The 22,398-nt window shown below is 36.7% G+C and overlaps 2 protein-coding genes across 2 annotated transcripts in view; one reads left to right on the top strand and one right to left on the bottom strand.

Annotated features, from left to right (window-relative positions):
• The window catches only part of LOC128995648 (uncharacterized), a 36,622-nt gene extending 23,193 nt beyond the window's left edge, over positions 1-13,429 (bottom strand). The window contains exons 1-3 of the mRNA XM_054420668.1: positions 12,935-13,429; positions 8,027-8,214; positions 6,066-6,208 (exon numbers count right to left, since the gene is read on the bottom strand). Of these exons, the coding sequence (XP_054276643.1) occupies positions 6,066-6,208; positions 8,027-8,214; positions 12,935-13,207 (604 nt within the window). The 5' untranslated portion in view covers positions 13,208-13,429. The remainder of the gene's footprint in view (positions 1-6,065; positions 6,209-8,026; positions 8,215-12,934) is intronic.
• Positions 13,430-19,846: 6,417 nt separating this feature from the next.
• Positions 19,847-21,988, top strand: LOC128982261 (kinesin-like protein KIF9). Its single transcript, XM_054401303.1, has one exon. It carries the CDS (start codon positions 19,892-19,894, stop codon positions 21,971-21,973), a length of 2,082 nt encoding a protein of 693 aa, XP_054257278.1. The 5' UTR covers positions 19,847-19,891; the 3' UTR covers positions 21,974-21,988.
• The last annotated feature ends 410 nt before the right edge of the window (positions 21,989-22,398 follow it).

The raw sequence follows: 22,398 nt of genomic DNA, 5'->3' as shown, positions 1-22,398 counted from the left end.
GAACTGGCAACATAACCTAGAAGTAAAAAATCCATTTGCGTTTTTTTCTCAATTTAAGTAGAGCAAGTAATACAAAAGTTTACAATAAAAACAAAAGGTCCGCCAAGATTTGGTATAATCTTACTACTTGAACTTATCATAGTCAAGGCATTATTATAGTTTCTACTAAATGTTTTGAAATATCTCGATCTGTCAGTGTTAGAAGTAAACATTCCTTGCATGCATTCATTTGATCTGACATTAGGAGAGTTTACTTTACTTTGACAACACTATGTGTTTCGTATATTTTTTTACTTCCAAAGTAAGTTGCATATCAGAAACATCGATGTATAGCAGAACTGGCAAATATTATTCTTATCACCAAGTGAGTACGTGTATATCTGGATGGATGTGTGTTAGACCAGGCCTCTCTATTTTTACTCTCCTCATACGCATAAGATATCTTATTATTAATTGTGTCCTACTCCCGTTTTCAATATTTCTTCTTTGAAATTGAGTCATTTTCTGTTCTTCCTACAAAACTGATTAACTGTTTAACTTGGTCTTAACCTACTCAATATTACAAACATGAATATTTACTCCCAAAAAGCTAATGAGTTTCTTTTTATAAACAGCTGTTTTTTGTTTTTAAATTTGTTCTATGTATTTCTTATGGGGAAAACCCGGCCTTTGAGAGGGTCTCACGCCCTTAAGGGTAGGAATTGAAAAATTCTAAAACCTTATTGCAAAACTTCATATTGAGACAAATCTTTTGACACCTTAAACGTTGAAATTGGTCCACAAATAAGGGAGGAGTTGCGTTAACAAAAAACGGCTTCACGTATTATATATATAGACTAGTGGCTTGTAGGGACATAAGTCCCTAAAATGCTCAAATGTAAAACAAATTTTTGCAATACCGGTATTTAATCTTCTTACAAGAAATCGAGGCAAGTTAGCATCAAGTCCTCATAAATTGCGCCTTTTCGAAAAAAAAAACCCCCAAATACGCCGGAACAAAATTCTATAATAAACTTCCAAAGGACATACAAGCAGAAGTAAATATAAAAAAATTTAAAAACAAACTTAAGAACTTTCTCATTAGCAGGGCTATTTATTCATTTGATGAACTGTAATTGACTTTTCTTTCCCTACTAATCGAAGTATGTTTTAACTGTTAGTTTGTTGTTCTTTTACAATTTTTCCCATTTACAATAAGCATGTATATTTTTTATAACTTATAAGAAATGTGACTAGCCTATTCATGTATATATTTCTAATGTACTTGATGACAAAAGATAATTTGAATTTAATTGAATTGAATTGAATTGAATGTCTACATGACCGCGGGAGATGTTCATGATTTTGCCACGATCGTTCATGACAACGATGACATGTGACCGCGGGAGACGATAATAACGTCTACACGTCCGCGGGAGATGTTCATGATTTTGCCGCCATTTCGCATGACGATGATGACGTTTCTGTGACTGCGGGAGTAGACAATGATGTTTACACGGCCGCGGGAGATGATAAAATCTTTGCCGCGACCGCGGAAGACAACTATAATGTCTACATGACCGCAGGAGATGTTCATGATTTTACTGCGATCGCGAAAGACGACGATGACATTTCCGTGACCGCGGGAGTAGACAATGATGTTTACACGGCCGCGGGAGATGATAAAATATTTTGCCGCGACCGCAGAATACAACGATGATGTCTACATGACCACGGGAGATGCTCATGATTTTTCCACGATCAAGCAAGACGACGACGACGTTTCCGTAACTGCGGGAGGCGATGATACCGTCTATACGTCCGCAGGAGATGTTCATGATTTTGCCGCGATCGCGCAAGGCCACGATGACGTTTTCATGACCGCGGGAGAGAATGATGATACAGTATCTACACGGCCGCGGGAGATAATCAGAATTTTTCCGCGGCCGCGGAAGACCTCAAACCAAAAGACGCCAGATTACTGGAGTGCCAGAGTGGTACAGTGCAGATTATATAGGGTCTACTGTACAATGTTTTATAATTAAAAAATAAGACAGCTGCTGGTACATATAGATGGGCTGTCTACTTCAGTGTCCAATAGTCGATGCGTGTACATTACATATTTTTGGTTGAGTTTTGGACCACTGGACGACCACTAGTTCATATTTAAAGGGAATTAAAGAATTTAGTCAGCTGTTTCAACTAAAAAAGTTAGTTCTATGATATGCAAAAGCATTAAAAAGTCATACGATTTACCAACAGGATGCAGCACTTTTTGCAGCAGCAACAAAAAACTGTGATACGCAACGAGAACTGTCAAAGTAGGATTGTTAACAATTATGTTTATGTTTTTAATTTCATGAATAATTTGTGATATTTTGCAAATTTTTGTTAATTTATTTTTCTCTATTGTTTAGGTGAAGTGGTAGAACATTATGGCTATGGTAGATGTGTAATACTATAGTATACTATAAATTTAAAGAAGTAAATTTATAAAACTGTGTTCTCTCCCATTGCAAATGCAATGCTTGAGTATAACTGCAATAAGCATTTTATACTTATATGCCAACCCCGTACGAAGGCCGAGTACCCTGCTAGTATATATAAATTTGTAGTATATATATATTAGCTGGCTATTAGCGGGACAGCTCAAGCAAAAATCCTCCGATTTTGATGAAATTTGGTACTTAATCGTGTAAACCCAAGTTTGTTTAAACAAGTTCACAAACCAGCATGACCGGACCATGGGAACCGGGTTTTGTGGGGGGTGTTGGTTTCTCATTTTTGATCCTCAAAACATAACTTTTTTTCTCTTTAAAACATTTTTAAGAGCTTACACAAATAATTTAATATTTTGATGAGTTTCTTTTTATACAGTTACGGAGAATATTTAAAAATTTTATATTTAAGATTTCCATGTTATTCTTATGGAGAGTAAGTAAACTGTTCATAGTTTGCTTGTTTATAGATATATTTTGATTAAACTTGGCAAATGTATTTATTTTATACCAAACTATTAATTTTACTAAAAATACACTTTATTTTTTTACCATCCCTGTAGCAGCAAACCTAGGTTCTCATCTCATTAAAGCTAGTACCTGGGGACCGAGCTTTGCTCGGGGAAAATTATTACTTTACTCTGAAAAGTATTACAGATACATTAATCCACTCCCAATCTCCACACTGCTTACCTTCACTACTTACTTCACCACTCCCTACGTCATGGACCTGTTTTCCTCTCCTCCCTTCTCGTAGCATTTTAGGATTGTAGATACCTTAATGTAGTTCCCATAAACAGTTCCCAGGCTCCAGACTGCTCGCCTTTACTACTTCCTTCACCACTTCCTACGTCGCGGACCTGTTTCTCCCCCTTCCAATGGCATTTTAGGATTGCAGATACCCTAATCTAATCGTCATTAACAGTTCCAACACTCCGGGCTGCTTGCCTTTACTACTTCCTTCACCTCTTCCTACGTCGCAGACCTGTTTCCCTCCATTCCCATAGCATTTTAGGATTGTAGATACCTTAATCTAATCGTCATAAACATTTCCCACACTCCAGACTGCTCGCCTTTACTACTTCCTTCACCACTTCCTATGTCGCAGGCCTCTTTCCATCCCTTCCCATAGGATTTTGGGATTGTTGATTCTTTAATCTAATCGTCATAAACAGTTTCCACACTCCAGACTGCTCGCCTTTACTACTTCCTTCACCACTTCCTACGTCGCGGACATGATTCCCTCCCGTCCCATAGCATTTTAGGATTGTAGATAACTTGATCTAATCCTTATTAACAGTTCCCACACTCCGGACTGCTCACATTTACTACTTCCTTCACCACTTCCTACGTTGTGAACCTGTTTCCCTCCCTTCCCATAGCATTTTAGGATTGCAGATTCCTTAATCTAATCGTCATAAACAGTTTTCACACTCCAGACTGCTCGCCTTTACTACTTCCTTCACCACTTCCTACGTCGCGGACCTCTTTCCATCCCTTCCCATGGGATTTTAGGATTGCAGATTCCTTATTCTAATCGTCTTAAACAGTTTCCACACTCCAGACTGCTCGCCTTTACTACTTCCTTCACCACTTCCTACGTCGCGGACCTGATTCCCTCCCTTCCCATAGCATTTTAGGATAGTAGATAACTTGTTTTAATCGTTATTAACAATTCCCACACTCCGGACTGCTCAGCCTTGCTACTTCCTTTACCACTCCCTATGTCGTAGACCTGTTTGCCCTCCTTCTTTATACTATTTCAGAATTGCAGATACATAAATGCCACAGACGGTTCCCACACTCTGCACTGCTAGCATTACTACTTCCTACACCATTTCCCACGTCATGGGCCTGTTTTCCTCCCTTCTCGTAGCGTTTTAGGATTGTAGATACCTTAATGTAATTCCCATAAACAGTTCCCAGACTCCAGACTGCTCGCCTTTACTACTTCCTTCACCACTTCCTACGTCGCGGACCTGTTTCCCTCCATTCCCATTGCATTTTAGGATTGTAGATTCCTTAATCTAATCGTCATAAACAGTTTTCACACTCCAGACTGCTCGCCTTTACTACTTCCTTCACCACTTCCTACGTCGCGGACCTCTTTCATTCCTTCCCATAGGATTTTAGGATTGCAGATTCCTTAATCTAATCGTCTTAAACAGTTTCCACACTCCAGACTGCTCGCCTTTACTACTTCCTTCACCACTTCCTACGTCGCGGACCTGATTCCCTCCCTTCCCATAGCATTTTAGGATTGTAGATAACTTGTTTTAATCGTTATTAACAATTCCCACACTCCGGACTGCTCACCCTTGCTACTTCCTTCACCACTCCCTATGTCGTAGACCTGTTTGCCCTCCTTATTTATACTATTTTAAAATTGCAGATACATAAATGCCACAGACGGTTTCCACACTCTGCACTGCTAGCCTTACAACTTCCTTCCCCATTTCCTACGTCATGGACCTGTTTTCCTCCCTCCCATTACATTTTAGGATTGCAGATACCTTAATTTAATCGTCATAAACAGTTCCCACACTCCAGACTGCTCGCCTTTACTACTTCCTTCACCACTTCCTATGTCGTGGACCTGTTTTCCTCCCTTTCCATAGCATTTAAGGATTGCAGATACCGTAATCTAATCGTCATAAACAGATCCCACACTCCACACTGCTACCCTTGACTATAGAATCTAGTAATCTTCAGTATAATCTTTGCTCAATAGTAACAACTGATGTTTTTCCTTTTGTGCTGTATTTTGTTTTGCTAGTATACTGTGGATAGACAAATTACAAGCTACAAGTCTTTTGTTTACTTTTTCCTTGTTATTTCATTCAGCCAACATGGTTACCTAGCAACCCATAAGACTAATGTTAAAAAAATGTGATTTTCAATTTCATTTTTCTACGTAATTAGATTTTTGATGGCAGTTCTAATTGCAGTAAACTCGTTTTTAGGCCAGAAATAAACTTTAAACAACATTTGAAGAAAATCGTCGGAGCCGTTTTCGAGATCTTGGTGCAAGCATACATACATACATACATACATACATACATACAAGCAAACTTTGCTCGTATTAGAGTATAGGATTGTTATTTATATAGATTTAAGTAAAAATCAAATCAGGCAAATGGAAATTTGCTTAGCCTGGCAGGTTTGCTGCGGCGGTGGTATTCTTTTTGATTCATATTACACGTTTAGCAGTAGGCCTACCTTAGAAGTTTTGTGTCACTTTCCTCTATAAACTTTCAAATACAGACAAGTGCAACTTTATTTCAAAAGTGGCATTGGACTCACAAAGCCTAAAGAGAGTTTCCTAAGCTATTGAAATAGAAATGATCAAGTGTACCAGACAAATAGGTACCACATTCATAATTCATTAACTACTTGAAAACAGTGGTAAATGCAAACACAGGTAAGACAGTTTATACTGAATATGAATGAAGAATGGTGAAAATCTCAATGATTAAGAACCCCCAAAGAGCTATCTGAACCAATAAAAAGATGAATCTTTTTTCATGGTTAAACCGCTCAGTTACATGTTATGATATCTGAATTACAAAATTTGAATAATAAACTTACATGAATTGTCAGTTATCCATTCAAGAGAAGCTGGTCCATAGTCTTTGAAGTAACTAAAAACATCATGAGTGGTCATCTCTTCAGTGCCTCTCATGTGGAGGGCTTCTGTTCTGATGTTCTTGTCTGTTGGCTTTACACACATGCTGTAAACATTAAACAAGCCAATTTAAATGCAACTATCCCAACTCGACTTTCACAATAGTCATCATCATATTTTTTCAATAGATTATTTCATAGCCACCTCATCAATTTCTTTGAAGCCTATTTGTTTACTAACACGTCATAAGCAAGATTCATTGGATTTGACCCGCCACAACCACGGAAATCTTTAATAAGGTTCAATTAACTTCCGAGAGAAATATTTTCTGTTGAACATCCATAATCTGAACAGCCCATGTATACGCACTGAGGAGTGAAGAATCCACAGACTGAATGAGTAAAATCGCCTGAGATGTGTAAGGTACATAGATGAGCAGTAAGTAAACACTTGCACAAACAAAAGTGAGCGTGTGAACCAGTCTAAAACTTATCCTAAAAACGAACTAAAATATTTTAAATACTGAGAGCCTCTCACTATGGTAAGAACAGATATGAAAATAGGCTATTCGTGGCTTGTAGTGAGACTAACATGCAAAATGTTATGAACAAACATACCGTACTACTATGTACCGTAAGACAAGTCATTGTAGCAAGTAAGGTATACAATCATTGATGATTTTACTTGATTTACAGCTAGTTATGGCCAAACCCAAACCAAAACGGGTACGCCTAAACAAAAAGGCTTGCCCTAATATTAAGTAACTAGCAGAGTACCCGTCCTTCGTACGGGGTTGGCATGTAAGTATAAAATGCTTATTGCAGTTATACTCGAGCTTTGCGTTTGCAATGGGGGTGGACACAGTTTGATAACATTTGCTTCTTTAAATTTACGGTATACGGTATTAAACATTTACCACAGCCATAATGTTCTAACTTTTCACCTATTTGCAAAATATCATCTTCAACTTTTTCAACTATCAACTTTCATTAAATTAATAGCATAAACATAACTGTAAACAATCCTACTTTGACAGTTTTCATTGCGTATCACAGTTTTTTATTGCTGCTTAGTTCAAATTAGCTGTTTTCATAAATGCAAAACAATTATAGTGCTGCACCCTGTTGGTAAATTTTTGTAACTTTTTAATGCTTTTGCACATCATTGAAACCATTTTTTTTTTTTTTTTTTTAGTTGAAACAGCTGACTAAATTCTTTCATTCCCTTTAAATATGAATACTCATAAGGTTAACATGGGGAACTGCAGAGCCACTGGGGCAGAGCCCGAAAGGATTTTTGAGATAAGAATATGCCTATGTGTTAATCGGGAATGTGAGCTATCATCATGCCAAATTTCAGCCCAATCCGTCCAGTAGTTAATGCGTGATTGAACTTTAAACAAACAAACACACAAACTTTCACATTTATAATATTAGAAAGATTAATTAATATGGGTAACTTAATTCTCTGAATATTGCATGAAAAAGGGATCACAAAATACATTGGTTCCTCCTCCTGGAATGGGGAATTGGTTCACCTCCCCATCCTTAGTGAGGTTGAATTTGGGGACCTCCCTCAAAAATAATTAGGTTTCTAAGGTTCCAAACCCGGGAGTTTATTTTAAGTTCTGACAACAGCTAATAATTTAAAACACACCTCCATTATGACTGAGTCTAAAATGCTGGATTTCAATAATTTTTTGCTTGGTACCGGTAATACAAATTTCATCGCTAAAAAAACTTGACATGGGTACAGTAGAGTAATAAATAGCACTCCTATAAGTTACATGCAAGATGTTATCCACCAAGGATTATGTCATTCATCTGTAGGACAACGTTCACCCTTCTTTTTTGGTCTATGGTATTCGACCTATATTATAGATAACAAATGTATCCAGCTTGATGCATTGATGCAACTAGCTTACCTCTTATAAAGTTTTTTTAAAAGTTTCTCTGTCAAAACTTTGCCTTCAGAGGCTTCGATTCCGAAGCGTTGTGCACGTTTATCTAGTTTTGCCTGTTCCTCTGGGCTGAAAATGTTGACACCAGTAACAAAAGCTCCATTTGGGTTCTTTACAGCTGCTGCTGTTTGCTGTTGAAGCTCAACATACTCCTGAAAGAGATATTTGCATTAAATTATACTGTGTTTGAGAGCAAAACAAGATTAGCCTAGTTACAAATAATCTACCTATCAATTATCAATTATCCATCATTGAGATGGGGACGCCACCTAGGTGCGTATTTTAACCCAATGAGTGAAGGATGAGTGTAGAATGGTGTGTCTAGACACAACCATAGGTTATTGTAAAGTTATACAGGATCAGTGGCGTACCTATGGGGGGATGAGGGGTTAAAGAAACCCCCCCCCCCCCCAGAACCCTAAAATGAAAATAGATATTTGTATCACAGCAATACTACTTCTTTAAAATAAAGTTGTGTGAAGTTTATAACTAAAACTGATTATTTGGTTTTGTTAATATAATTTGTTAATTATTAGTGGATTTATATAGAAGGCCTAAACTAATTTTAAAAGGTTCATTTTATTTTATGAATACACCCAGGCAGCGGGAGTAAATTTGGAGAATGGTAGTGTAGTAACACTGCAGGCATGTGCGGTAAGCACTAAGCAAACGCCAGACTCAGAGTTTAGTGAGTGGGAGAAAATTTCGCGCCGTTCCGGCCAAACCTTGCATGCGGGGTTGGTTCGGCAGATTGGCCACAACCTAAACCCCAACTCTCACTTGTTAGCTGCGGAGAGCTACCTTCTGCCACTGGTACCAACCACCTACAGAACCAAGTGAGGGGGGCCCTAGACTAAGGTGTAATGCGATCCGTGCCAAGAGTCTTGTGGCACTGGGGGCCTAATATTCAGTGTCTTAACGGAGCCTTCTGGGAACCAGGGGTAACCCAGTCGTACACACCCCTTACCTCTCTAATCGGGTCACTGGGGAGGTGGACTTAAATACCCGGTATTCGTGAGAACAATGTAGACAGTCTGACCCAAATGGAGGAGGAAAGTCTACTGAAATCTGACGATGACGACAAGCTCGCAGAAACCGGAAAGGAACGAAAAACGACTTTCCAGGGGCGAGTTGCAAAGATGGAGGATAGCGGATGCTTTAGCCAAAGGCGAAAAGGTGCTATCCAGAAGTGAGAGGAGGCTGGTGTGGGCTGCCAAGCACCCTAACTCTGCTGCCTGCAAACCCAGTTCCTCCGGGAACTAGGATGCTGGGAAAAAGCAGAGCAAGGGTGGTACCCCCAAAGCTGACTCTAATGAAGCCTCCAGGAAGAAAGGTGGAGGCTGTGCTGACGCAGCCACAAAGGATTGGCTGGTCAAGCAAGTTCAGGAGCTGAGACCTTTCAGGGAAATCTCGCTACGGCTTGCCCCAGCCAGAGACCTTGTGAAAGCTGTGAAGGTATATTTATGTGCCCAGCCCTACAAGGTTTGCGTATGAGATCCCTCGTACGAAAAACGACTTTCCAGGGGTGAGTTGCAAAGACGGAGGATAGCGGATGCTTTAGCCAAAGGCGAAAAGGTGCTATCCAGAAGTGAGAGGAGGCTGGTGTGGGCTGCCAAGCACCCTAACTCTGCTGCCTGCAAAGCCAGTTCCTCCAGGAACTAGGATGCTGGGAAAAAGCAGGGCAAGGGTGGTACCCCCAAAGCTGACTCTAATGAAGCCTCCAGGAAGAAAGGTGGAGGCTGTGCTGACGCAGCCACAAAGGATTGGCTGGTCAAGCAAGTTCAGGAGCTGAGTCCTTTCAGGGAAATCTCGCTACGACTTGCCCCAGCCAGAGACCTTGTGAAAGCTGTGAAGGTATATTTAGGTGCCCAGCCCTACAAGGTCTGCGTATGAGATCCCTTGGCCTATTGATGGGAGATCAAAGGGAAGAACAGGTCACCATAGTCAAGAGGCTCTCACGGTTCACCAAGGACCTGGGATTTGGCGGAGAATGAGGACCTGTGATCGAGGGTGCACAATAAGCTGTTCTAGCTGCGATGCAATCCCATGGTAACTTGTAAGCCTGGCCCTCTGTAAAAAAAAAAAAAAAAAAAACCCCAGACAGCATTTAGATTAGTTGTTTAAGTCTCTGTGTTCTAGTTCTGTTCTATAATCTGTAGTTGGTAAAGACTGTTATGCTATTTACTTCCAACTATCAATGTGAATTGTGAACGATTTAACGAAATGTCAAAGAGAAAAGTTTCTCAGAGTTAATTGACAGATTTGTTAAGAAAGCACTATGACTGTGACTGTAAAGCATAGCGGTAGGCCTACTTCTTCATAATCAAGAAATACTTTTCCTTGAATCCGATCGGCCAGAGACAGCCTCAATTGGGTTGATTTTTTTAGTTCTTTTGAACATGATAACACCTCTGGAATGCCTGAAAACACAAGTTTGGAGTTCTAGTTTTCCAAATTTTCCCAGACCCCCCTCTTTACTGGGGGGTTTGCATAGCCCCAGACCCCCCCCCCCCCCCATTAGTGCAGACTTTGAGCTCATCCATCCCCCCCTAAGCCATGTTCTAGTTACGCTAGGCCTACAGAATGTCCCCAAACAGCCTGAACCCCTTTTGTAGGATTGTTCTTAGGGTAGAGACGAACAGATTTTGCAGCATAACCATGGGTCTTCCATGAGTAGTTTTCCGTCTATCTGCTCGTATGTGCATTTTTACCAAATTCCATATATAGCTTCTTACCGCTTCAACATAGAATAACATACGTAGGCCTATAGAAGAAGTTACGTTGCGACACTTTTTCTGCCACTGCCTTCTGGATTTCATATCTGATCAGAATAAGTACTTATGATCCCGAGTGCCATGGTCGGGTATGAATTTTTTTGTTTTTGAGAGTCTGCTGAAAGGGATGTCTATTTCATTGTAACGCACTGGTTTGATGTGCATGTATGGTACTTCTTGTAGGGAAATTTAATAGGTTGTCTATTAGCTACCGGTACTATATGTCTAGGCTAATCTCAACAAGTTGGCCGAGGCTAGTGCTAAACTTAGCCTTAAGTTAGGCCTATGTTAATTTCTAGTTTTTTGTCAATTCTGCTCTTCAAGCTGGATGAAAGACATCTCTAAGCAAATACAAATTCTTAACTTAGATGGATTAGGCCTACTTGCATGTTTCAATAGTCTAAGTGACTTAACTTAGTAGGTACCAATACTCAAGAACCAAAAAACCCCCAAGCCTAATTGCCACAAGTGCTAAAGCCCATCTCCTGTATTCTAACAACAACAAACACGCAAAAAATCCTGAAAATAAAAACCCCAGCCTTAAAATTTATCACTTAAACATTCAAAGAGGACTCCACAAGAAAATTGAAAAATTACTATTTGAAATCCATGAAATAAATCCAGATATAGGCTACTAATGATTTCAGAACATGGCCTAACATATGAAGAACTTAAAGCAGTAAATATACCTAATTATATTCTATCCTCTGGTTTCTCCAGACATGTTCATAAATAGGGTGGAGTAGCTATTTATATTAAGGAAGCAATGAAATACAAGCAAATTCATGAAATAAACATTTTCACAAGTTGTATAGGCCTATGCTTTACGAAGAATTAGAAGTCTAACAAACAAAGAAATTACTATAACTGCATATCATGCAATTTTTTCATCACATATCAGATATGGCATCATAGCCTGGGGCTCTGCAAATGAAACTCACATTGAGAAAATAATAACCTTACAGAAGAAAGCAATTCGAATAATAGAACAAATTGAACAAGAAGAACCACAAATGTAAACCTTTCTTTATCAAAAATCAAATCCTAACTGTAATCTCCCTTTACCTTTTTGAAACAATTACCTCAATTAAATCAAATCCCCCCCAACTCAGAATCCAATGTCACAACTACAACATCAGAAACAAATCAAACCTTGACTTGGGGCCTACTCTATCATAGGCTAAACAAAACCAGCAAAACACCAAACAACATGCGGATCAAAATGTTTAATCTTTTGCCAAAAGAACTCAAAGAAATAAACTTAAGTGAAAATAAAACTTTTAAAAAACAACTCAAACAATACTTGATTACTTAAACGACCATATTATAAACTAATTGACTTCATTAATGAACACAAATATAACCGAAACAACGGCTGCACTTTACTTGACGTCCTACACTCATTCGAATGAAAATATCGATCAATATATCGATTGCTTCATTCGATATATCGTTTGGTTAGTTAGGTAAGGTTAACCTAACCTAACTAACTTAACCAAACGATATATCGAATGAAACAACCGAATGAAAATATCGAATCGAAAAACAATCGAATGAGTGTAGGACGTCAAGTAAAGTGCAGCCGAAACAACAAATAGGAGAGCAATGCTCAAATACACTCACACACATATTAACAAGAAATTGACGATTCCCCTGTCTACGAGGACGGCGGAGAAGACATCGATGGTAAATGGTAGGCCTACTACCTAACTTAAGTCATTGATGTGAATCTGCCAAGCAAGATGACTACCTATGCAAGTAAGGGTACAGTTTCTTAACTGGGCTATGCTAATATCGATTGAAACTATTGATTCGATTAGTAAAACCTTAATGCGATTTATTCAACATGAGCAAGTTTGGTTGGTTAGGTTAGATTACGGTACTTAGATTATGAAAGTTTAATTTTATAATATAGGTATTTAAAAATATTGATTATTAATCAATATTTTTAATTCGATAGCCTAGTTTAAATTAATATTAGCATAAACTTAGCCCAGTTAAGAAACTGTAGGCCTACCCAAGGTGAATCCTAAAACAAATGTTCCTAGCAACACTGGATAGCCTAGGCCTACAAAAAAATTGCATGTTTAGGTCTTACCTTTGTATCATATTTCAATATGGACCTCCCAGTAGGCACTATTTGGGTAGCTAGTTTTAAAGCGGAATTTGATTTTCCATTAACCACCCCAAGCACCTCATCATCATCAACAACTTCACCCTCTTCAGTATCTGAGGAGACAGATCCAACCTTATTTGAACCCAAACTACCTTCGTCTGTTTCCATATTTTGAAGATCATTTTCTATTTCAATTTTTAAGTTAGGAAGATCATCAACCAATGTATCACTAGCTCTTTCACCCAATATAGACATGATTCTATATGTAATCGAAACTGTGACAACTTAACCTCTAGCCTCGAAGTTAGCTGTAAACTTGACACAGTCTTCAAACTCTTCTCTAACCACTAACCAGCTCTATAAAATTAAAAACAAATTTTGCACTCTACTCTCGTAAACAACTAATTAACAGAAATATAAGTGAACAAATATAACCCTACTTGAGATGAGATAAAAGTGTGTACATCATTGTATTGTATACTTATACTTTAGTAATTAATTAGTTTGTAACAAACAACGTGACATAACATCATAAAAAAAAACACAAACATAAGGAGAAGGAACGGGACAACGGACAACTCTGAGGGGTCTGACTCAAGGGAGATACAAATGAGGCAACGATGACATCATAGTTTAGTTCAAAATTCCTCCGTTAACAGCGTTGTAGTAGAGAGCACAGGGCGTAATTTTTACTTCACTATTAGGCCAAGTTAATTACTAGGTGTACAATGCAGTTGTCTACTTGCAATATTGAGCGGAGCCAGCATATTAATTCAATGTCAATGACATATTTGGTTCGCATTTTAAATAGAATGCCTATTTGCAGTAGGTATCCAAAGTCAATCATAAGTCAGGATTAAGTGAATGAATTGTCTACTTGCAGGAACCATATTTTATGTTTCATCTGGTTCTCATAAGTTCAATGTCTAATTGCAGTATCCAATGCTAATGATATATTTGGTTCGCATAAATGGAATGCCTATTTACAGATTCTAAAGTCAATGGTACGTCCGGTTCACGTAGACGTATTGTTTACTTGTAGCATAGATAAAACATACTCCCTTAGCTTGTAGTATCCAAACTCAATGGTACATGTAAATGAATAGTCTACTTGCAGTATCCTAAATCAATGGTCCATTTATTTCGTTCACTGTAATAAAATGCCGAATTGCAGTATCCGAAGTCAATGGTAGGCTTAGGCCTACTTCAGCTTCACTTATATGGGATGTCTATGTGCAGTATTCAAAGTCAATGATACGTCGGCTTCATGTCAACGAATTGTTTAATTGCAGTATCGAAACTATGAGTGTTATATTTGGTTCACCTTAATTCAATTTCTATTTGTAGACTGCAAATAGGAATTGCAGTACATATTAAAAGTCTACATTAATGGCACGTCTTGCTCACATAAAATACTGCAAAAGCTATTTACTGTATCCAAACGAAATATGGTGCATTAGCCTAATTCTGGCAACCCTTATGGTTATTCATTATGTAGTAAATTATGCTCAATGCATTATAATCAAAAGCAGGAGTGTAGTATAAGAGAAGTTATAAAGTCAATGATAAGAGCTTCGCTACGCTCTGCTCAATAATTTCGATATCCTGCAAATGAATCATGGTAAACATATGCGATACCTGCATTATTAAAAGGCAATAACGATTATTATTTGAGATCCCAGGTTCGAATCTCCTCGGCGGCCTTAAAATTTTGCTTCTGATTTTGTTAGAATATGATTTTCTTTTAACTTCACTAATCAGTTTTTTTATCTCAGTCATTTATAATTTAATTTTGTGATAAGAATGCATTTTTTATAAATACATTAACTTTTTGTTTGTAATCATTTCCTAACAGCGAATAATTGAGATAGCCTATAATCGATTCTTACAAATATCAATTCGTTTAAGTATAGACCTATAACTTAGGTCTAGTTTTATTTTAGCAGTTAAAAGTAAGAAATATATTGTCAACCACTTTCAAAATTTCCCTTTTATGAAATTAAATTTATCAATACGACTATTTTATTGTCTAAGTTACACCATTTAGTCTTAAACCTTCTGTAAACCAAGTGGTTGTCATTTCATCTCGTAAAATGATTTTGTATTTTTAGCTAAAAGTACATTTTTTACAAATTTACTTGCAAATCAAGGGCGGTGTGATTTTTGTTGGTATGATTATGTTGTAGTGTTTTTTTTAATGACCTCGTTTTATCTTCTCCTTCTCCAAGCAACATGGACTTAGGCCAAATTAGTTGACTATTCATTGTTGTTAAAAAGAACAGAACTATTTTACAATTAAATATAAACGGCATGATTTTAATCACTCATTATAGAACTGATTGTTAATCAATTCGTATTTCATGCAATAGACTTTAATATGCTCTTTAGTATTCATCAGATTTTTTCTTTTGTACTGTATTTATAATGTGGTAGATTTGTTGACTAACATATGTCGAGGCTCTTGTTTACTTTTTAGTGTTGACTCGCAAATAATGTCATGGCAACCAATTAACCCATAAGGCCCATGTTAAATTTCTAAAAGTTTGCATTCATGTAGGGAAAATTCCTATGGTCCGATTTGTACCATTTCAGATTTATACCTTCCCATGGTTGGGTACTATGACTGTGTTAAATTTCGTGAAGATCGCTTCAGCCGTTCAGGAGGAGTATTTGTAAAACAAAAGCAGGAGTGTAGTATAAGAGCTTCGCTCAATAAAAAAAAACAAAGAAAAATTATAAAAAATAATCTTAAAATTTTTCAATTATTAAATGTAACTGTCATAACCTAACCAAACTAACCAAACGTGCATTAAGACACCAAACGTGCTAATTTGTTTTTGGAATTTAATATTTTGTTACCAAAAAAGGCCTTTTTTGTTTTGTTAACAAGTGCAGAGTGGTGACGTTTAGCTGCGCGATAAGCATTTTTTCCATCGACAGAACAGTGAGGCGACCTAGTATTCCAGTACAGGTCCAAGAGTGCTTCATGCGACTGCGATACCTCATGACTAACCCAAGAAGAGCTATGTTCATTCTTTGTATTTGAAGTAGCACAGGAAAACTTACATTAAAAACAAACATATAGTTTTGTTTATAAAATAAAATTATAAATGCCTAAAAATTCAATTTTTTAATTATAAAATTAAACTGTCATACTAACCAAACCAACCAAACTTTCTGATATAAAAAATTTTTTGACAAAAAGTTAGTTCTGCCAGCGGGATTCGAGCCCGGCACCTTCAGATTATCAGTCCGACACGTTAGTCATTCCACCGAAGCCGATGACTGAATTCCGTATCGTTGCGGTAATGGTGTTCCCACAAGAGGAGATCTGACAGCTGACCTCATCGAAGGCTCTTCTATACCTCCCTTGAGTAAATACCCTCTGTTAGCTAACTAACTGCAGCCCAGTCAACAAAGCTCAAAATATGTCCCTCAGCGGGAAAAAAATGGTGTAGTCCCGGATTTTTGCACAGTTGTAGGGGATACCCTCCTGAACAACATACTAAAAGTCCTGACCGATGGGGTGTGAGCTATGTGGGGGAGGGGGGTGTAAATGCACAATTTTTCTGTTTTCTGTAAATATCTCGAAAACGGTGCCCTCTAGCGGTAAAATGTACGTATACAAAAATGAAGAGCATTAAATTTCCAACCATAATGTCCATTACATCGTGTTCCTAAAATCAACACTTAACGAGATACATGGGTCATAAGAAAAAAACATTTAGAGAAACTAGTATTATTGTGGTAAAGTGATTGTTTTATACCACATCAAGTTATATAAACTGATAAAAATAATGCTAAATACTCGTCTATGCAGTACAGCTGTTGAAAAAATTGAGGGGAGAGGAAGTCGGGCCGGACTGGAAGCTGAGAGACCAAACAGTGGTGACTATATATACACTAATTATTAAATCAATGAGATTATATAAGTTCGTTAATTTAACCAAATAATCTACATAAATAAATAAACAATAAATCAACAGCATTTTGATGGTTGTTTGTGAAATCTAAGTTTTTTACTACAAAATTTAAACATTAACATATCAGCTGTTCATATATTATTATTATTATACGGTACAAGAGGGATCCCAAAAGACAGGTGTAATAACATTTTCTGCAAGTTTATTTTAGTTTTAATATTACAGTATGTTATTATGTTTACCACTGTTTGGTCTCTCAGCTTCCAGTCCGGCCCGACTTCCTCTCCCCTCAATTTTTTCAACAGCTGTAATGCATAGACGAGTATTTATCACATTTTTATCAGTTTATATAGCTTGATGTGGTATAAAACAATCACTTTACCACAATAATACTAGTTTCTCTGAATGTTTTTTTTCTTATGACCCATGTATCTCGTTAAGTGTTGATTTTAGGAACACGATGTAATGGACATTATGGTTGGAAATTTAATGCTCTTCATTTTTTTATATGTACATGTTACCGCTAGAGGGCACAGTTTTCGAGATATTTACAGAAAACCGTAAAATTGTGCATTTACACCCCCCTCCACCCCATAGCTCACACCCCATCAGTCAGGACTTTTAGTATGTATGTTTTATCTATGGTATGTTGTTCAGGAGGGTACCCCCTACAACTGTGCAAAAATCCGGGACTACACCATTTTTTCCCACTCATTCGCTTCGTTGACTGGACTACTGACGCCACTGACGGACTGGACCAGACTGGATTGACGCAGGGGCAGGACGCAGGCACAATTTGTTATTCAGGATTAGTTTTGCCAACGGTGTCATTTGGAGGCTTCTGATTGACTATAATGAAGGTTTACTAATTGAAAAATTAGTTTTGTTCATAAAATAAAATTATAAATGCCTCAAATTCAATTTTATAATGTTTTAAATATAAAATTAAACTGTCATAACCTAATTAAACCAACCAAACTTGCTGATAATGAAAAAATCCAAGACAAAAAAATAGTGCCATTAGTGAGATTCGAACCCGGCTCCTTCAGTTTATCAGAGTGCCTCTCCACTATACCATCGAGGCCGATGGTATCAAACCGTATCGTTGCGGTAATGGTGTTCCCTCAGCCAATCAGAAGCCTCCAAATAACACTGTTGGCAAAACTAATCCTGGAATAAAAATTCAGCAGGACGAAGACATTAGATTGACGCATGTCTTGTCACCAACCGTCATACAGCAAACAATTAACGCATAAGAGTGTACCAAGTATAAACCTTTGATTATAACACTACCCTAAGTTGTTGTAGAGTAAATATATATTATATATATATATATATATTTATTTATTTATTTATTGAGCAGAGTAAAGCGGAACTCTTATACTAGACTCAGTGTCAAATTTTTTGTTCAAAAGATCTTATCTAATTTTCACTTCACTAACATTTTTACAATAACAAAATAATGCACTTTCAGGTGTGGTTATAATTCTTTCAATCCTATACTCTAATACGAGCAATGTTTGCTTGTATGTATGTATGTATGCTTGCTTGCTTGCACAAAGATCTCGAAAACGGCTCCGACGATTTTATTCAAATGTTGTAAATAGTTTATTCCTGGCCTAAAAACGAGTGTGCTGCAATTACATCTGCCAACAAAAATCGAATTACGTAGAAAAATAAAACTGAAAGTCACATTTTTTTTAACATTAGTCTTATGGTGTCTTATGGGTGAATAAAAAGTCAAGCCCCCCCCCTCTAATATTTTCCCAAGTAAATATACAGAGATATCCTTTTGGTGGTCGTGCAATCTTAGCAGAAAGTTTCATTTTATGATTTTGAAATTTTTGAGTGTCCCCCCAAAAGGGGAGATTTGGGGGGTAACTCAAATATTTTAAATGTAAACCCCCTTCAAGTGACACCTCATTTTGAAGTGTTTACAAAAACTTAAAGAATGGTGAAAACTAGAGGTCGCTATCTCTTCTCTATCCAAAGTGGTAGCCCGTCAAATGTTGTAGAAAATCAATGGTAAAATTGGTTCGTAATGGTAATATTGGCTACCATTTTGGATAGAGAAGAGATAGCAAACTCTGGTTTTCACCATTCTTTAAGTTTTTGTAAACACTTCAAAATGAGGTGTCACTTGATGGGGGTTTACATTGGAAAAGTTTTAGTACCGTAGCCCCCCAAATCCTTGGGGGGACACTCGAAAATTTAAATGTAAACCACCATTTTTGATACTTTGTTTTGAAGTGTTTACAAAAACTTAAAGAATGGTGAAAACTAGAGGTCGCTATCTCTTCTCTATCCAAAATGGTAGCCAATATTACCATTACAAAGCAATTTTACCATTGATTTTCTACAACATTTGACCTCTAGTTCTCACCATTCTTTAAGTTTTTGTAAACACTTCAAAATGAGGTGTCACTTGAAGGGGGTTTACATTTAAAATATTTGAGTTACCCCCCAAATCCCCCCTTTTGGGGGGACACTAAAAAATTTCAAAATCATAAAATGAATCTTCCTGCTAAGATTGCACGACCACCAAAAGGATATCTCTGTACAATGGGAAAAATATTAAAGGGGGGGGGGTCTTGACTTTTTATTCACCCTGTATAGATGGGATGTCTATTGTCTACTTCAGTATGCAATAGTCAATAATGTTACTTCCTCAAGAAGGCACTCGCTAGAACTTGGAAGAAAATCATAAATGTAGAAGTTGATTTTATTAGACAAATATACTGATGAGGTCTACCAATAAATTTTTTTGTAAGCTTTTTTACAATAACTCATCTTGGGAGCATTTCTTGATCAATGGTTTGATGCACGTCTACCCTATGTTAGATATATAGTATCTCTGAAATTGATCTAAAATTCTGGAATTTTTTTTGTTTTTGTTTGTACAACATACAATATTATGATCCATAATAGTTAATATGTAGTCATCTGGAGATATTTGTTTTTCCACCAGAATTCAAAATAAATAATGTGTCAAAATTTATTGTCTTAAATTAAAACCATGAATTTTCAACAGTTAATGAACACAAGTAAAAATAGTCTTAAATTTTATGTTCGCATACTTCCATCAGAAAAATTTGATTGGGATTGTCTCAGAATTGAAATTGAAGAAAAAATACTTTATGTTCGGCACTCATTAAAACCACCTCTAACATTTATATGTTTCAAAACTGATAGGATCTTTTTGAACAGTTGCCAAAATGAAGTGTATTCATCCATCATAAATAATCATGTATTTGGGCAAATATTCAATGGAGTAGACCACACAGTAATGAGTTACGGCCAAAACTATTCTGGCAAATCATTCACCATGTCTGGCCTTTATAACCAGTATGAATTTCGGGGAATAATTCCTAGATTTGTTATAGACCTGTTTGAGTACTTGGAAACTAAACTTCAAGATTACATAGTGAAAGTATATCTAAGTGCGGTTGATATTTGTAATGATCATGTGTATGACTTGTTGTCTAAAAGAAAAGAGTGTTGCAAGGAATTGAAGAAAGTGAGGGAAGTGCAAGTATCAACAGGGTTAGAATGTTTAGAACTGATATTTAAGTCAGAAGCATGGAGATTTATTGTTAAAAACAAGACATACAATTCTCACTCTGGCACTAATGTTGTCACATTTAAGGTAACATTTATTTCAGCCAACTGCAATGAACCAATTGATAAAACTAGCAAGATACACTTTGTGGATTTAGCTGGCGTGGAAACAATATCTAGAAATCCCCTAACTTCATTTAAGGATCAGCAAACTCAAGGTGGTGCAAATCTTACAAAATCTTTGCTAGAATCATATGCACTCCGATCCAAAAACAGAGCTAATCAAGTTATCCTTAAGAATGGGAATCAAAACATGCATGTACTAACAAAATATTTAAATAAGTCTTTTTCCACCACTTCATGTATCTCTTTGATCTGCCACGTACGCCCAAATCATGAAGACATAATGATAACTTTGTCTGCTTTGAAATTTGGCAGGACTTTCCAAACATTTCCACTTTTAAAACCAGAAGAACATACAGAGATTAATTACGATATGACTATTCAAAAATTAAAACAAGAAGTACAGTCTCTAAAAGACGAGTTGGTAATGATAGATACCAAAGAAATTAAAATCCCAATTAAATTATGCCAAGAAAGGATTGATTTTGCAAAAAGAACAGTGTTCTCTTTTTTGAATGGAGAACTTTCAGACAATGACCTTCTTTCCCTTATTGAAGACCCAAACTTAATTTTAAATCTTATTAAATCCATTCACAACCAACCAGTGGTAGAGTCGTCAGTTTCCATTCAGACAGAATTCCCACTAAATTTAGAGCTGACAGATATTAAGGTTGGCACAAAAGCAACTATTGTCCAAGAGGATAGACAAACATCATTATTTAAAAGTCCGTCAGGTAAGGAACCTCCAAAGAAAAAATCTGGAAACGTAAAGGATACGTCTAAGTCTAAATTGACTGAAAACATGACTAAACAATCAAAAGAAACTCAAGTAAATCTCATTGAGCCCAATGTGACTCTACCCCACATTCACAGTAGGGAAAGTTTATGGGCAATGTTTTTAATCAAAAACCCCAGTATTCATGACATGTTTGAAAAATTAAATGCTGATGTTGCTGAAAAGAATATGAAAATGAATTGTGAAATATCATTGTATGATAGTATCAACCAAACCATGAATGAACACCAATTGGTTTTACATCAGCTGGTGACTTACGGACATAAAGGGAACCAGGAAAATATTGAGAAAGGTTTTAGGATGCCAGAAAATGAAGCATATTTAGTACAAGAGTTGCAACTACTTCAAAGGGATCTAGAAAATAGTAAACAGAGATTGATTAATTCCCAGTTTGACTGGCTGGAAACACTTGAGAAGCTAAGTAAGAGGAAAGAAATCATTGAAATTGACTTTAAGCAATTCTGTGTTGAAAATAATTATGTTGCAATTGAGAGTTATGTGAATGAGGAAGAAGTACAACAAAACCAGTCAATAACAAATGAAGACACCACAGACACAAACCTCAAAAAGTTTTACCATTTCCTTCAAAATAAGCATCTTTATAAAGTAGTTTTAAAATAATATTGATATCAGTTACATGCGACATGTCTATTTTTTTAGTAGGGGCCTATAAAAATAGTTATCTTTATATAAACAACTATAATCTCTTTTGAATTGTATTGAATAACTTGAATTCCTGAATATAGGCCTAGCACAGTTCACTAGCGCAACAGCCAAGGAAAATCTTCTTATCTTCTCCTATACAAACCTGTCATGGTAAAGTATAATAATAGTAATATAAAATACCCCCGCCGCAGCAAACCTGCAGAGTAAGCAAATTTTCATTAGCCTGATTGGATTTACACGAAAATGTCTCCTTAAAAATATTACATTTATTCCCTATTTAAATAGAACTAGAGGGCCCATGCTGTTCCGCAGCGTTAAAATAAATATAACTAGAGGACCCATGCTGCTCCGCAGCGTTAAACTAAAAATATAATATCCAA

Source organism: Macrosteles quadrilineatus, unplaced genomic scaffold (assembly GCF_028750875.1).
Source record: "Macrosteles quadrilineatus isolate MER2022 unplaced genomic scaffold, UCM_ALF_1.0 Scaffold_1__1_contigs__length_201487025, whole genome shotgun sequence".
Taxonomy (NCBI): domain Eukaryota; kingdom Metazoa; phylum Arthropoda; class Insecta; order Hemiptera; family Cicadellidae; genus Macrosteles; species Macrosteles quadrilineatus.
This window is presented reverse-complemented; position numbering and strand designations above follow the sequence as displayed.

Excerpts from the sequence above, each read along its gene's own strand:
- LOC128982261 (XM_054401303.1), top strand. The coding sequence starts at position 19,892 with ATGAATTTTCAACAGTTAATGAACACAAGTAAAAATAGTCTTAAATTT.